Source organism: Penicillium macrosclerotiorum (assembly GCF_028827735.1).
Source record: "Penicillium macrosclerotiorum strain IBT 26536 chromosome Unknown utg000003l_segment0_segment0, whole genome shotgun sequence".
NCBI lineage: Eukaryota > Fungi > Ascomycota > Eurotiomycetes > Eurotiales > Aspergillaceae > Penicillium > Penicillium macrosclerotiorum.
This window is the reverse complement of record NW_026643083.1, coordinates 292,424-308,753: the sequence shown is the minus strand read 5'-3', so window position 1 is coordinate 308,753 and position 16,330 is coordinate 292,424. Positions and strand designations below refer to the sequence as shown.

Here is a 16,330-nt window from a genome sequence, read left to right as displayed (position 1 = left end):
GATTCCTCGGAAATAACAGCAGTTGGAATCGCGAAATTCTTCATCCCGAGGTACCGCCTCTTTGCCTCTCCCAGGGAGGCAGATAAAGATACTGACTCCTGAGAAAATCCTCATAAGGAGCACCAGGAATTCCTAAAGAACGTCAAACTTGACACCAATCATGATTGCTGGCCTATGTCTTGCATAGACATTGGCACTATAATTGGGACCCCCTTGCAGGCCGTCATGACTCGGGATAAACGTTACCTCTCTCCCATCTTTCTTTGTCCTCGAAAAACCCTTCACATATGTCCATGATGTCCAATTCCCACAAATCTTTCGTGCCACACCAGAGCAAGCACATGAAGACCAGCTTGGTTCGTTTATTTGAGTTGCACTTTCGAATTCGTCTTTCGATCACCTCGGACACGTTCAAAGTGAATATCTGGGCATCGGTCGGTTGACTTATTTCTCCCAGAAAGGATGAAGTTTGGTAAAGCCAGCGCTTGTGAATTTCATCGACGTCTATGAGGAATCAATTAACAGCATTCTTAACCACAGGGGAGATTGAAGTCGCACTTTGGAAGACTTTGATCGTGTCGGGCTCGATACTCTGGTTCTTGAAAGCAGTCGCTTGTTCCTGTGACATAGTGGCTCTTGTTTGTCCTGTGACGACTGGGTGGGCTCAGCCGTATGCACCCGCCCTGCTTTGCTGGTCGTCAAGTCCTTGACAGTGCTCTGATCAAGTCGAGAAGCTGAATTTCACTGCTCAATTGTGTCGGTCGATACCATGGACTGTTAGCTGCCCAGCTCTGCTTCAAGTGCCAGGAATTTTTTGCCCCAGGAGATCTTGCAGCGCTAGCAGCTCCCAGGAGCCGGCATTAGACAAGACCCGACGGTACTTTTGCATGGCTTTTCGGATCCGCCAATATCCAGCGCTTGAGTCCATGCAAAATTGCTTCCGAACGATAGCTGAACAAGGCACAATGAAGTGAGACCAAGTGCTGGATTTTCCGGATCCAAAATCTCCTAACTTTGGACTCTCAGGTGTCCCTCGGGTCCTAGCATGCCCTGGAGCGATACGGCTACCCCCTTTTTGATCTTCGAAGCGTGATTTCCTGGTTACCTAATCCCATATCGATAGGGTGTGACCTATCCATTTTCCCATCATAAAAGCTCCATTTTTAGAGCATGGAAGCGCCCCTCAAGTTCTAGATCACCAATCACAATCTGCTTAAAGATACAGGCCCCTGACTTATGAACTAACTTATTTGAACAAACCGCAGCATAAAGCCTGTCGCAGATGCTGTGATGCTTTCTACTGCGCACGAGGCATATCGGAACAGAGTATGACGCGAAAAGGGGCACTCTACAAAAACGCCAACCCCTTTTGACACAATCTACGGAAGAATCTCTCAACAATGGGAGTGAAGGCAGCAAGAAAAATTGTTAATTGATGGAATGAAGAATAAAACCCCAAGCGACGACTGACAGCAAGCCATGTAGGTCTTTGTGGGACATGAGGGCTACTCAGCGAACCCCAACTTGCCTCATCACTGACCTAGACACAAACGACCCAATACTGGATCAAGTCCGACAATAGACAAGCGCAGCCTGTGATTGGTGTTATTTTGGCTAACGTTTATTCAGGTTATTCTTTGCTTCATCCAAATCCTCAATGATGAACCGAAGTCTACGCATCTGCCCTTTTCTCTGAATATTCCACATTAATCCGTGACGAGCCATGGAAAATACTAGTTTGATCGGCCGCTGGTTATGCGTATCAAGCCACACCCATAGTTGATTGACAGTTTTATCCAATTCATTTGGTAGACCCAGCTGAGGGTTGTTGAAATAACGGATCATATGAGTTCCCCAGAGTAATTTGAGGTACTCTTCAAGGCGGCCTTGATCAAAGCTGACGAACGCCATTTTCCATCTTTCCGAAGAATCAAGTTCATCGATCCAAAAAATCGTACTCAGGATGATATCAATTTTCTCCACGGTTGAAATCGGCATGTCAAAACTAGCAAAAATCCCATTTCGGTCGACTAGTAGTTCCATATCGATAAGATAAAGTCCACAAGTGAACCCTTCGAAATGCGGTGGACCATAGTATGTCATTTTCAATGATTCATATTTCCGGGGCTTAAAGGTCTCCTCCACGAGACGCCTGAAAGCAACTCTATTGTTCCTTCCAGTCAATTCGAGGAACCATTTCAATGCATCCGCAGACGGACCAGCCTCGAGTTCCAAGTCCTTTGACGTCAGTCGGAGATTTTCAAAGGATCCAAGAAGGGTTTGAAAATACTCTACGACCTCATGGGCGTTCGAGAACTCAGTCATATCATCTCCTTCTCGATCAGGAAGGTTGGAGGGCGCAGACATATTGGGATACTTTCTTAATTGAAAGGGTTGAAATGTCCAATAATAATGATAAGACAATTAAAACTCAGATACACAGATAGTGATGATATTGTTTCAAGTAATAGATGATTCTCATGCCAAAAAAAACAGTGAATACTCTTGGGTTTCACGCCTTTTTATATCCATTTTTTTTTTCATCAAAGATGAAGGCCAAAGTCATTACCAGTACCTTGGGTGCCGACACCAGGACGCCCATTACCCATAAAAAGTCGGTAAGAATATTGAAACTATTCAGAGCTGGATTTGATGTTAAAACTTGATGGTGGGAAGAATGGCAAGGGTCTGAGATCAATCGGTCAAGGAAGAAGGGTGACTATTCGCTATCAAGCACTCTCGTATGTTTGCCCGGGTGACGTTTATGCAGCCAGAGACAATGCTATGCTTTGGTGCCCGAGGTTCGTAGCCTCAATCTTACAGTGACTTCATGCGCGACAGAAATTGTTGCAGGCTTAGTGCTGATTTGGGAGACCATGGCATCTCTGATTGGCCGGATATTGCTGCACGGGACCGTTGTCTGCGCCCAAACCGGCACCATTTGTCTTTAACTGGGTTTATGATGTGAACGATCAACCGGGTTCTAAGTACCGAGGAACTGTGGATCCATTGTGCTGCTCAATCTGATATAAACTTATGACTTTAAGTGCTTTAACTACCTATTCCATCCAGGACCAAATATTGATTGTGATCCATCCTTCATCGATGGAAATGAGTCACGTAGGGATATCCAGGATATAAGAGGACTTCGGTCCCCTTGACAAAGATAGAATACATAAGAAGCGGGGAAATGAACCCCCCTCCCCCCGAGAGTTGCATGGGTGTGTCCGACCACTAGCAGGACAAAACTTTTATTCACGACGGCCCGAGCCCATTATCCTACTAGACCACGCCACGAGACACCAGTCAGGGCATGAGTTTATATCCCATAGATGGTGTTGTATATGCAACTAAGAAGCCAGCGAGTTTTGAGCGGACCTAAGGAGGGAGGCCTGGCGACTGGTCATCAATACCCTGGTCCCTTGTGATACCCTGTCCTACTGGTCTGGGGCTACTAGGTGTCAGAGATAGAAAAAATCTGCTCAGAGGGCAGTGGATATTCAATAGAAGGTATTGATTGGGTACCGAGTCGGCAGTAGGGATATGCTCCATTGTAGACCCGACTGCCCGAAAAGGGTCAGAATATTCACCTTACAGCATGGCAGCCGCAGTCAAATGGGGTCAGCCTATCAAGGGTATCAACGTGAGATACCTTTTGGTTCTCAGACTCAGTGCAGCGGAGACTTGGAAGAGGAATGAACGTCACTATGTTGAAAGTTTTATCCTCGCCAAAGGAGTCCAGAGACTGGGAATCAGCAGGTAGGTACCCTAGCTATTGGGATTTCACCATAGCCTTGAGATTTACACGAGAGGAATTTTGGTGGTACAGCTTTGTGATTGGGCTCGTGGTGGCGCTTATTCAACGGAATTGGAATGTGAACGCGCATTGAGTTCTCTAACAAGTGCTTCATATTACTGGGGATTCTTCTCCAGGCTCTTGGTTTAATTGTACTCCTGTTTTTCTCTTGTATTTTTTACACCATTGATTGCGTAACTCACTACTATCATATAGTAAATCACAGGTCCCAGTATTAGATATTACAGATTATTTTCTCTATCCGCTTTGATAAATACAGAATTAGTCAAGCCAGGAACGGAGGATCTCGTAAATGCATTGATCCTTCTTATTTCACCAAAACGTCACAGTAACGCAGATAAAAAAAGAGTATGGTGATCTAATGGTCGTCATTAGGAGCATACACTCATCAAGACTTGATGTTAGGAAGCTATATGTTACGGAACATCCAGGCCCATCTTCGTGAAGGTTGCTAATGACTTTTTTCTCATCAGCCAAGTCGGGATCTTTTTAGAGCTAGCAAGACCCGAAGTCCGTCATTGATCTCAACTAAATATTGAGCTTTGTTATAAGCGGTATCACCTCCAACATCCCGTGTACTAGTATCTGCGCCGTAATACTCGATAAGAACTTTAATAAGATCCGTATTGCGCGTATGCACTGCGCACATCAGCGCTGTTCTGCCTCGGTTATCTTGAATGTCGACATCAATCATCTGATTACTCAGAAGAGTATGAAGAAGCCCTAAGTCTTTTTGTTCGATTGCAATCATCAGGGATGTATTCCCGGAAACGCAGCACTGCATGTTAGGGTCCACACCTGGCATAGCAAGGAGCTTGGGAATGGTAGAAATTTGGCGGCTGGAGATCGCCGCTTGGAGCCCAGTATTTGCATCAATCTTTCCGGTATCGAGAAGGATCTGAACAATCTCTTGGTAATCATTTTTCACTGCATATAGTAGCGGGCTTGATTGCGGCACTGGGAATATTTCAATGTATTAGTTGGTAAAACAATTCTTGGTTTTCGAGGTACTAACCGGTCCTCAGTTTCAGCACAGCGGAGATTCTTGCAAGAAGAATGGATGTCACTATGTTGAAAGCTTTCCACGAATAACTGGTCATTCTCGATTCCTTGGTATTGCCACTCTTGGCTTTTCCTAGGGTATTTATTCCTCATCTCAGTCATCTGTTTCGACACGAATGAGCCTTCCAGTTCGTTTCGAGACAAGAGTTTTGCAAGTGCAGTTAAAATCACGTTGGGTGGGCGATTCAAATATCCAATTTCCACGAATTTCCCCTCGGAAACTTTTTTTTCATAGTCATATTGGATAATCCCACCTAGCAGAGGAGCGGTTAATCTCGCAGTTGCGCATGGTTTGATGTCTACTTACTATGGCCAGGGCCGGGTTTGCTCACGATAATATCCCCCAGCCTGATATCTTCTTCAGGGTTCTCGCTAGGGTGACCTGGTGCACCGCCACCTACGCCTACCAAGATGCCGATCTTAATTCCAGGGAAGCTTCGAAGTATGTCTTTGACAACTGCCGTTGCAGGGCTTTCTCCCATGTCGCCGAGGGGTAGATAGCCGATGACAACATGATGGTGTCCCACCCATCCAAGCGTGTACGCGTTTGTATCCTCAAGGCCTTGATCTAGTTGGGGGTGCTCTTCATCCAAGAGCGCAAACCCATCCTACTTGGTAGTCATTCTGTGTAAGCGGCTCGCTACCGAGCATCTTGGTAAAAAGATGGTTGAGCTTAACACGAAAGTTGAAGGTCCACTGTAGCCTTGCTTCCCTGATAAACCAGTGTGGCTTCACTCATAGTCTCGGAGTAAATACGAGTGCTCGTAGAGAGGCTCAAGACACTATGTAGTGTCAGGCGTCAAGTTTGACGGCCCAAGGGCGTCACATGACATCCCATGACCCGACAAACAGCATCGAGATGTGTTGATTATTATTGATTTTTTTTTATTCTTAGTTAGAGCATCGTGTTGCTCGGTTTCCAAAGTCAAGATTCATGATCATTCATTTATACATTTACGCCATGAACTGCAATAACGTCATCAGAATTGGCCACACCCGTTTTCACTTCGGCTTTGCATGCTTGGCATGCACTTATCCTTCTTAAACATCAGTGTGGTGGTCGTTACCTGAGATCCTGCTCATGGCCATGCTTGGCTCACGCATGATCGGGAATTTTCAAGACCGGTCAAGGCTTATGGTCATTCATTCACGCACAAATCGACATTTTTTCTATTCATAGGAGGTCCCTCCTTGAGCCTAAAGATCAATGATCTCCTCCCAAAAGAAAATAGATAGTGAGGGGTGCAAAGTTCATCCTGGCTTACCGAACTAGGTTGAATTGGCAAAAATGCGCTGGACTCAAGGATGTCCACATCCACCGATGTCAACACAGAGCTTCCCCAAACTATGTATCATTGGTAGGAGTGGCTCTTCACAACGTCATGATGGAGACGGACAGTCGCGGGCCGTCTTATTGCGTGTGCTCGGACTCCTCATCCTTTGTACTCCGCACGAAGTATGTCTTTGTCTGCCAAACACCATCGGAAAAAGTGAAGGACGCTCTAGCACCGCGGCTCCTATTAATTTATTTACCGCGTCTTGTGCTTCCGTCAGAGACGGATTGTACTCCATACGTAATGCACGTATTTGAAAAAGCGAGATCCTTGATGATCAGATGTGACAGGCTCTTTACGAAGAGAATGCCCATTATGTCATTAGCCACCTTCACCACGACATCCATACACCAGCGCGAGCAGGTCAGTTGGAAATCAGAGCAGACCGGGATTCCGGCCAAATTCCAGCCGACTTCATCTGCCTCATGGCGTCAAGACGTGCATTTTTTAGGCGACAAGGACGGTAAAGTGCAGTTGCGGTGTCCTCCCCAATTCGAGCATCTCGATGATACACGCACGTACCTTAAACAGCACCTGACGGCGGCCTTTCGGGTCTTTGCCCGACAGGGATTCGACGAGGGCGTTGCGGGCCATATCTCGCTGCGAGATCCTGGCAACCCGGACACGTTCTGGATCAATCCTCTGTCGACGCATTTCTCCCAAATCCGGGTCAGTGACTTAGTCCTCGTTGGGGAGCAGGGCGAGGTGCTTCCCGGAGGAGCCCAGAGTGCCATCAACGGCCCGGCATTTGCCATTCATAGCGCCATCCACCGCGCACGACCGGATCTCAACGCCGCATGTCATGCGCATAGCGTCTACGGGAAGGCTTTCAGTTGCTTCGGCCGCCCCATCGAGATGTTGTACCAGGATGCCCTGCGCTTTTATAATGACTTGGCCGTGTATCCTCGCTACGGAGGCACCGTCCTCACAGCCGAGGAGGGCGACCGAATCGCGAAAGCGCTGGGGCCAACCTGCCGCAGTGTGATCCTCCAGAATCACGGCATGATCACCTGTGGCCGTACGGTCGACGAGGCTGCCTTCCTGTTCATCGCACTGGATCGATGCTGCCATGCGCAGCTGCTGGCAAACGCCGCTGTCTGCCCAGGCTTCGAGAAAAACTATATCCCCAGCGAACAGGCCGAATTCGCCCACCGAAAGAGTGGCAATTCAAATAAAATGTGGCTCGCCTTCCAACCATATTATGACCAGGTAGTCAAAGAGGAACCCGATTTGCTACAGTAGCCGAATGATCTACAACATCCCCTGCATTCATTGGCCTCGAAGAGGTAGACTCACTAGATCCAACTTTCAAGCTCGGCATATAACTGTACCGGACGGTTTACGGTTCCGTTTCCTTTCGCTTTTTTTAAGGTCGTTTGCAATCAATTATAATCCCTCATGAAATTGTTTCGTTCATATCAAATGCCGCAAGAGACGCGTTTTCGCTCATAAAGCCAAACAACAGGTCCTCGCCTGGTATATAAATATCTTGGAACATTGGAATAGTTCCGATACCCTCAAAGATTGGCGAGAAGTTGGACATTTGCCAACCATTCTCGGTAAACTGGTGAGGCGGGGGCTGAAGTTCTACAGGCGCTAAAAGAAAGCAAATCTTCAGTGTCAGGTTACACCATATACAGCAATCAAATTTGCCATACACAATAAGCTTACCTGATGATTCTTGGACACCCTTGGCAGCCATGAGCTTGCGGATAATAAGCGCGGTATCTGCAGCCCCTAAGTTGGGCACCGATAATGCATCCAGGCAACTTAAACTTGCACTGAGTAACGAAGATGATTCTGCGAATGCTTTGCTATCGCCGCCAGCGGACAGAGAAGCTGTGTTGAGCACATGGATCGTACAAGCTACATAAACGGCATAGCTCAATAGGTAACTGGACTTGTATAGTGGGTAGATAGATTGGTAGCTTAAGACGAGGCTGGTGATATGTTGAGACGCTGTTGTACACCGCCTCCAGGAGTAAGCCGAGGTCCCTATAGTAGCTGTATTGCCATGGTTGCTGGTGCCCTTGCTGGACATGGTGATAAAAGGTCGATGCAGCAGAACAATGAGCGAGTAATAGGTTGTAAGAAGAATGATACGATTGGGAGAGACTGCAACATGTCGATTGTCGGGCCCTTCCGACCACGGCTCGTATGATAGGTGAGCGGGTAAGTCACGGTACCAGGCTGCCAGGACATCATCGAGAGGGCGGACTTCATGCAGGGTCTTCGAAGCTGTAGCTCCGGTAAAATATATCCTATCAATGATCCTTGTCATGATTTGGGCCAGACGGCAAAGCTGCTGGAAAACTGTCACCGAATGGGTCGATGGCGCTAAGGAAGAGATGGAAGAGCTCCCTGATTCGGCCGTAGTGCTGTCATGAGTGGGTTCCCATGGCTCCAACTCTTCGAAAGTGTCCAGAAATTCCTGCGACACATGAACATCCTGAAGTCTGATTGTGGGAGGTCGCCCTAGGTACAGGCTTTGCAGCTTCTCGCAAACAAATGCACCCCAAAAGACACGCCGTCGGATCTCAACCTCCTCGACGTTGTGCTTATTCACTTCTTGCGAGTCGATGTGCAGACCCAGATCGTACACCATGCGTATGGCATAACCTGTATACAGCCAGCCCTTTGATGTCATCCCTCTGGCAATAAATGTCGACCCAAGCATGACGAGCGCGATTACCGTGGGAACTTTCGACTGAATAAGGTGTCCCTCGCGCAATAAGAGCTCGTCACAACGGGTGAAAAAGCTTCTCCCCGCCGTTTCAGGATCTGTCGAGTTGCTGCGCACCTCAGGCCGCTCAGAGAATTTCGACGCACACGCGAATACAGCGTAGAGCAAGAGGTCAGAACAGTAGGGCCCTCCATTTTCCAGCTCTCGCATGAATGCAGGTCGATAAGTCAGCAGAAAAGTATGATGCTGTCGGCTCCAGTGAAGATCGAGAAGATGAAGCGCCAACTCTGCCGGTATTCCCCGTATAGATGTTAACCGACGCAGCCTATGTTCTCGCTGTCTCTCCATTGCAGCATTGGCAATCAATTGGTAGCGGAGTAACTCTGTAGCAGCTTCTTGCTCCTCGCGTCTTGTGGCATTGGGATCAACCGGTCCTATTGGACTGCTATCATGGACCACCGAAGTCGAGCTGAAGATGCTATCGCTGGCCTCGTGGCTTTTTTCGGTCAGTGTAGCCTCACCCGCGGAGCAAATGGCTTCCCTCTGACGACTGGACATTACAAGTTCGTGATCACGTTCTAGAGTCGGATTTCGATCGTCGTCACGGTGGTCGTCATCTTCAACGTATGCACCATTGGCCTCGTCCTCTGTGATCCTTGGAGCGGATTGTGCATATCTAGGATGGCTCATTGGATGGCTCATGAGCTGCTGTTCCTCCCGACAGCCCCGTTGATGGGCGGTCGTGCGGAATGGCTCATGTGGCGGCGGCGGCGATGATGAAGATAACATCGTCGACGGAGTACTGCGTTCGGACAGTGATACCTGGCCATTCTGCACTATCACAGACTGGAGCAGAACTCGCCTCTGCGCATCATCAGCGTTCTTTAGACGGCTCAGGGTGTCCTCTAGTGCGGCCTTTTCATGCTTGAGTAGGTTGATCAGGGCTGCAGAAGGACGTTGCTTCTGCGGACCGTTATGATAAACGCACACTCTATTGCTGTTGCGACATGCGGAGCACGCAGGTTTGGTGGCGTCGCATCGAATCTTTCGCCTGCGACAGAACTCGCAGGCTCGAACCATGATAGGTCCGGCAGCTGTCAGCCCCTCTAGCGGGCGATAGGTTGACCAGGTCGAGTTTCAATGTTTCAGCGACTGCGGTGAATCAGCATGGGGGTCAAAGTCGGCCGCGGGTTCTCTCGGTCTTGTTGCGCAATGACCGGACAAGCATGTGTATTCGGAACCGTACATGCAGGGACACAAATGTGCAATCTAGACCAGCAAGAAATGTGCCTAATTACGAATAGATTCACGTTCCCGTTCAGATGTGGGAAGAAAATGATACGGGGGCCATTGGGGCCTCCCCCGCATTGTCTGCTCTGCCCCGGTCCTGCCAGGGAGAAAGATTTAACCACTGGGTGCGCCATGAATACTTTGTCTATACATGTCTATATACATACGCCCACACATGACATCAACAGGTGTATGTATCTTGAAAGAAGAACAAACTTGAAAATATTCTTTACAGAATCCTCTATTCCTCTCCAGTCAATGAATTTTTCGTCGCTGCTCACTCGATCATAAATTTCAACGTGTGATAGAAACTGGCCAGTGCTCGGTTTTCCTTGTTAGGGGGAAAGGATGGGGATTTGGTCCAGGATTATAATGGACTCCGCAGTAGATTATGATCTTAAGAGGATTGGCAATAGTTGGGAATCCTTTGGTCACTGGCTCAAAGCTGTATGACAGTGGAGCCACAACGGAGAGCTGACGCACTCTGGGCGGATTCCGCTACTCCGCCGGGTTCAAGGGCTCCGTTTGTGGGGCCAGGGATTCCTCTCGTTACGCGAAGTAGGATATCCCCAGCTTTGTCCTTGTCTCGCACCTTATGACTGGCTCTTATAACATTATAGCATCTATAATGTTGGGCACGGGCAAGAACCTAAGGGCAGCCCATAAAACTCGGCGGCGGAAATTTGTGTCCGCGTAAGGTCGTCATCAATTGCCGTGAAGTGGGTTCGTGGGCTTGCCTCGTCGCGTTGTTATCTTGCGGCCAGATGTTTTGATCTCACCTGACATAGAAATTATCGTATATTCTTCATTCCTGTTGGATTATTAGCGCTCTACTACTTCACAACAACAATATTAGGGCCATCTTCGGGGCTCGTTAGAAAGAAAGATTTCATTGGAGAACCACGCATTCATAGGCCATGGCTGTCTTGATCCCCAATCCGCAGTTACGCCTCCTCAATGCTCTTCGAGCTAGCACGAAGCCTATAATGACATTCTTGGGTCTTCCATCCTTTCGCACGGCCCAAGTCGTCGCGCAGACCGGTCTAGATGTGAGTTCTTCTTGTCGAGCACATATGATTTTACCAAACAAACCAATTAATGATCGTATGTATCCAGGGCATCATCATCGACTGTGAGCATGGACATATTAGCGATGACGCGATGCATAGCTCGACTGCCGCTATCGCAGCTTTGGGGGTCTCACCTCTGATTCGTATCAGAATGACCCATGGAGATTTAATCAAGAGAGCTTTGGATGCTGGGGCACAGTAAGTGATGTCGCAAACACTGTCCTCTTATCTTTATCGGTACTAAGGCCGCCAAAAGTGGGATTATCGTTCCGCAGGTCAATACTGCCGAAGAAGCCAGGGAGGTTGTCTCTGCTTCGAAATTCCCCCCCAGGGCTGTCGGGGCCAGGGCTCGGCATTTCCGGCTATAGCACACGGTGTTGATATCGCGACGTATCTGAAAACAGCGAATGAAACGCTAATTACCTGTATCCAAATTGAATCAAAAACGGGTGTCGACAATGTCGATGCGATTTGCGCTGTACCTGGTGTTGGTGAGTGATAGATGACATTATCCACATATACTTCGCTAATTCCCATCAAGACATGATTTTCATCGGGCCGAATGATCTTGCCTTATCAATCCTAGGCTACGTTCCGGCAAAGGGTACTGAGCCTGAATTTGTCCAAGCCATCGAGAAGATTGTGGCAGCAGCCAGAAAGCACGGTAAATGGGTAGGCCGGCTATCCAACAATGGCTCTTCATGCAAAGGGGATCTGAAAGTTTTTGATACAGTGGCAATGGGTTATGATATTCGGGCGATTCAAAACTGGTATTCAGCCGAGTTACAGGTAGCACGCTCATAACGTTTTACGGCTAAAGAAGAGACTTGTGCATAAGGAAACTTCCACACAAATAATATAATTGAATAGATTATGAAACGAATATGATAGAGGCAACCGTCTACGTAGCAAGATTCTATCTTCTTATTCCAAAATCAGAACATCCTAAAAAGACCGATGAGACTGACAAAGAATCTATTTCTTACTTATGGTTTTGTCTCTAACGAAATCTTTTCCTCGTAATTGCAAAGCTTGATTGAACCAGTAGTTATTCCTTTCGCTGTAGAGTGTGATAGCCAAGCTTTTGTCGTGCCTCGGCGATCGTAGCTCCACTCATCGTCAGCTCTCGTATTTTGTCTTCGCTCTCTGATATCTTTCGTGCAATATCTGCTACTTCATGGGCTCTATCTCGGGGAACAATCACGACACCGTTGGCATCTGCAACGACGATATCCCGAGGCTTGACATGGACCTTCCCGATTCCAATCGGCTCGTTAACACCCCCAACTTGAACCCGATCCTTGCCGGTTCGCATCCAACGACCAGCAGTAAATAGCGGGTAGCCGTCTTCAATTGCAAGGTTCACATCACGGCATACGCCGTCGATAACAGAACCACCGATGCCGCGTATACCGGCATACTGGGTCATGATGTCACCCCAAACAGTGCAATCCATGCGACCCCCATTGTCGATCACCACAACATCCCCAATGGCGACATCATCAATAAAATCACCCACGCTTCCCGGTGGGTCACTAGCGGGTATATAGCGTACAGTAAAGGCCGGGCCGATAGTAACCTTTGTATAATTGGACAACGGCTGAATTCCAAACGCCTGTCCAGCAATGCCAAGTTTATCTAGCGCATCGGAGACCGCAGGGGAGTCCAAGCCGCCAAATAGCGACACCAGTGCTTGATCCTCAGCACTAGCTTTCTTGGGGTTCTGGTTGGATACAGAACCAGCCGCGGCTGCCACTGATAATGTCTCTTTTCGGATGGCTTCAAATCGTTCGTCATGCATCACCTCAGACACAGGCTTGCCGGCGCGAACGTCTTGAACCATTAGGGTCTCACGGTGGTTAACTTGTTCCGCTAGTTTCAAGACGATATCAATGTGCTTTGCTGGGACGAAGACCGTGCCACAAGCATCAGCAATGACATAGTCATCTTGATAGACAGTGACGCCACGCATTCGCACCGGCGTTCCGGAGCTGACTTGCACCAATCGGCTACGGCCACTGATCATAGTTACATCCCGGCCGTAGAGAGGGTAGCTGACCTCGCGGCTGCCGTCAATATCCCGACACATACCATCAATGACGGTGCCGCGGATACCCTTCGTCTTCGAGGCATTGGCAATGATATCGCCCCAACATGAAACGCCCTCCAGACCCCCAGAAATCACGAGAATGCGGTCGTCCGTCGTCACCGCATCAATGACGGGGGTGAATGGATGGGCAGTGGCGGCATTGTCTGTTTTAGGTCCAACTTGCACCGTGCTAGCGCGTCCAACAATCTTTGGGCAGTCCCATAGAGGTCTTAGACCGTACGTGGCTCCTTTCAGTTGGAGGAAGTCCAAGGCATCAGACACGGCATTGGTGTCGAGAGCCGCAAGTCGGTCCAAAAAGCTATATTCACTCATGATTTCGACTTTGCTGACCAGAGAAAAGCCAGGCAGTGACGGAAGTAAAAGAAGTTGGGTTTCACTGATTGACTTGTTGTTTGAGTTACTACATACTCCTAGAGGCAGTCCTATTTATGGGCTGTATACGCCGTATCCAAATCCGTGATGTATAATTATAGCCGTCCGATGTTTGGCATGGGCAGGGATTCTACGGGATTCATCTGTCCGTTGTCGGGCCCAGCGGGCCCCAACTGTCCGTAAATACACCCCCGTGGACGGGGTGTAATTTCCGCCCCCGCGTTTTGACGGAGCCTCCACGGGGACCCCCCGCATTGAAGGCCCGGGGAAGCTTGATATTGCAATGAGCTGTGAGAGATGTCATTCATTTTCTCGGCCTTGGTAGCTGTTCAGGATTTTCGGGTCACTAGAGCAGATAAATAGCGGCAGCTGCCACACGGCATCGCCGATGTGATCATACAGGTGCTTTTTACTTCCCCCGGAAATCACAAGCTCCTCCATACTATCATGGCTGAAGAGCAACTCAAGCAAGACTTGGCCGATGAAAAGGGCTGCAGCTCCGAAAATGTGGAAGACTGCGCGATTATTACCACTATTGACGGTATCCCGGTGCTTGGCCTCCGCTTTGAAGATGCAGAATTCTATCGCAATTTCCCCCCTGAAAGAAGGAAAAGAATACTTCGCAAGGTACGTCCTTAATGGTTCTCTCAATTGAAAAGAAATAAAATTAATCAAGGCAATGCCACAGGTTGACATTAGGCTGATACCTATGCTTTGCATCCTCTACTTGATCTCGCATTTGGACCGAGCAAATATCGGCAACGCAAAAACTCTCGGCCTGTCAGAGAGCTTGCACTTGAGCGGTATTCAGTATAATATTGCACTCAGTCTTTTCTTCATACCTTATGTTCTCCTTGGTGAGTATCCCACAATATGCATGATGCCTTTTGTTGTTAACGATGATCAGAGGTGCCAAGCAATATCCTGCTGAAAAAATTTGCTCGACCATCTCTCTATTTGGGTGCTTTAATTGTCAGCTGGGGAACTATCATGACCTTGACTGGTGTGGTCCAGAATTTTGGGGGATTATTAGTTATGCGAATTCTGTTGGGAATCTTTGAGTATGACGAGCCCACACTCACTACTCCTCAATTACCTCTCAGTTTCTGATAATAAGGCCAGGGCTGGGTTCTTCCCCGGTTCGGTATATTTGTGCTCGTTCTGGTACATGCCGAAAGATCTCGCCACCCGCGTTGCCGCGTTCTTCTGCGCCAGTGCCTTATCTGGGGCATTTTCCGGTCTTGTCGCGGCTGGAATCAGCAAAATGGATGGGGCAGGTGGCTATGAAGGCTGGCGCTGGATCTTTATCATCGAGGGCTTAGCGACTGTCGTTTTGGGAATATCGAGCTTTTTCCTGATTATAGACTCCCCTCGATTGTCTATTAAGTGGCTTGAACCGGACGAAATTCGCTACCTTGAAATCCAGCATTTCATCAAAGAAGGAGGTCAGTTCCGAGACGAGCAGAAGAAGACGTCATGGAAAGATATTTGGGATATGATTCAGAACTGGAAGATTTATTTGCTGTCCTATATCATGTTTTGCCAATGTGCCTGCAATTACGGTTTGTCTGACTATCTTCTATCCTGTTTCATGGGGAAGACGAACATTGCTGATGTTGTTTGCTCCAAGGAACCAAATTTACGCTTCCTACACTCACAGAGGCAATGGGGTTCTCGGGTACCAACGCTCAGCTCATGACAGTTCCGCCTTATATTGCTGGTGCCATATCTGCCGTTCTTTTCTCCAAAATATCTGATCGATACTTCTGGCGTATGCCATTCATAGCAGCGCCCTTACTATTGATCATCATTGGATACGCGATCATAGTTGGCATCAAAGGCGAGCTGGCAACACACTTCGGTCTCAGTTATTTTGCGATCATAATTGCCTGTATGGGAATCTACCCAGTCTATCCAGCGACAGCCTCTTGGACGGTCAATAATTTGGCTCCTTCAAGCCGCCGCGCTATCGGCAGTGCGCTTAACATTTGTCTTGGTAATACTGGGGGCATCGTTGGTAGTTATATGTACCTTGATCGTGAGAGCCCGACCTATATCACGGGCTTTGGGTTGTCATTGGCCTTTGGTGTTTCAGGTCTTATCATGGCAATCATCCTCGAATTCTATTTCATAGCTGCCAACAAACGCAGGAGCATGATGAATGATTTGGAGGTTCGTGAGAAATACACCGATGAAGAATTGGTGGCTCTGGGGGACAAATCACCACTCTTCAAATACACGCTTTAAATGAAAAGGATAGTCATGAGCACTTGAAAGACATCGACTACCACTGGTATTCTTTTTCCTTATTAATTAAATTCATTGAGTACCCAAGAGTAAGAATAATCTTATGGTGATGATCCATAAAAATGACTGAGAACCCATCATTTTCGAAGAGAGACGGCAATGCTTGCAAGCGATGACAGCTGAAGCAGAACATTCAAAGAAGGGTTCATAGCTATATAATTATTTTATTATGGAAGGCATAGTGGTTTTTTGTCAGTGTTCACTGTGGACTTCATCCATTACCTTGGCCAGCATCTGATATTCGACATGCATTATGTCCGGCCTGATTCCCAATCACGTGATTTG

At 48.0% G+C, this 16,330-nt stretch overlaps 8 protein-coding genes across 8 annotated transcripts; 4 read left to right on the top strand and 4 right to left on the bottom strand.

The window, feature by feature from the left end:
- Positions 1–223: 223 nt before the first annotated feature.
- On the bottom strand, positions 224–628 carry N7462_003001 (uncharacterized protein; the record flags this gene model as incomplete). Its single annotated transcript, XM_057074727.1, has 2 exons — positions 224–504; positions 559–628. The coding sequence occupies 2 exons, from the start codon at positions 626–628 to the stop codon at positions 224–226; spliced, it is 351 nt and encodes a 116-aa protein (XP_056934232.1).
- Positions 629–1,614: 986 nt separating this feature from the next.
- On the bottom strand, positions 1,615–2,367 carry N7462_003000 (RelA/SpoT; the record flags this gene model as incomplete). The annotated part of the gene is made up of 1 exon (XM_057074726.1): positions 1,615–2,367. One exon carries the CDS (start codon positions 2,365–2,367, stop codon positions 1,615–1,617), a length of 753 nt encoding a protein of 250 aa, XP_056934231.1.
- Positions 2,368–3,598: 1,231 nt separating this feature from the next.
- Positions 3,599–3,890, top strand: N7462_002999 (uncharacterized protein; the record flags this gene model as incomplete). The annotated part of the gene is made up of 2 exons (XM_057074725.1): positions 3,599–3,759; positions 3,800–3,890. The coding sequence occupies 2 exons, from the start codon at positions 3,599–3,601 to the stop codon at positions 3,888–3,890; spliced, it is 252 nt and encodes an 83-aa protein (XP_056934230.1).
- A 2,638-nt stretch (positions 3,891–6,528) lies between these two features.
- N7462_002998 (uncharacterized protein) lies at positions 6,529–7,455 on the top strand (the record flags this gene model as incomplete). Its single annotated transcript, XM_057074724.1, has 1 exon — positions 6,529–7,455. One exon carries the CDS (start codon positions 6,529–6,531, stop codon positions 7,453–7,455), a length of 927 nt encoding a protein of 308 aa, XP_056934229.1.
- A 154-nt stretch (positions 7,456–7,609) lies between these two features.
- On the bottom strand, positions 7,610–9,976 carry N7462_002997 (Zn(II)2Cys6 transcription factor; the record flags this gene model as incomplete). Its single annotated transcript, XM_057074723.1, has 2 exons — positions 7,610–7,809; positions 7,885–9,976. 2 exons carry the CDS (start codon positions 9,974–9,976, stop codon positions 7,610–7,612), a joined length of 2,292 nt encoding a protein of 763 aa, XP_056934228.1.
- Positions 9,977–11,100: 1,124 nt separating this feature from the next.
- On the top strand, positions 11,101–12,060 carry N7462_002996 (Pyruvate/Phosphoenolpyruvate kinase-like domain-containing protein; the record flags this gene model as incomplete). The annotated part of the gene is made up of 4 exons (XM_057074722.1): positions 11,101–11,235; positions 11,356–11,454; positions 11,513–11,747; positions 11,798–12,060. Coding segments are annotated over 4 exons (732 nt in total), but the record flags the coding sequence as incomplete, so codon positions are not given.
- A 244-nt stretch (positions 12,061–12,304) lies between these two features.
- N7462_002995 (RraA family protein) lies at positions 12,305–13,678 on the bottom strand (the record flags this gene model as incomplete). The annotated part of the gene is made up of 1 exon (XM_057074721.1): positions 12,305–13,678. One exon carries the CDS (start codon positions 13,676–13,678, stop codon positions 12,305–12,307), a length of 1,374 nt encoding a protein of 457 aa, XP_056934226.1.
- Positions 13,679–14,185: 507 nt separating this feature from the next.
- On the top strand, positions 14,186–15,985 carry N7462_002994 (uncharacterized protein; the record flags this gene model as incomplete). The annotated part of the gene is made up of 5 exons (XM_057074720.1): positions 14,186–14,365; positions 14,427–14,595; positions 14,646–14,799; positions 14,861–15,300; positions 15,369–15,985. The coding sequence occupies 5 exons, from the start codon at positions 14,186–14,188 to the stop codon at positions 15,983–15,985; spliced, it is 1,560 nt and encodes a 519-aa protein (XP_056934225.1).
- Positions 15,986–16,330: the final 345 nt, after the last annotated feature.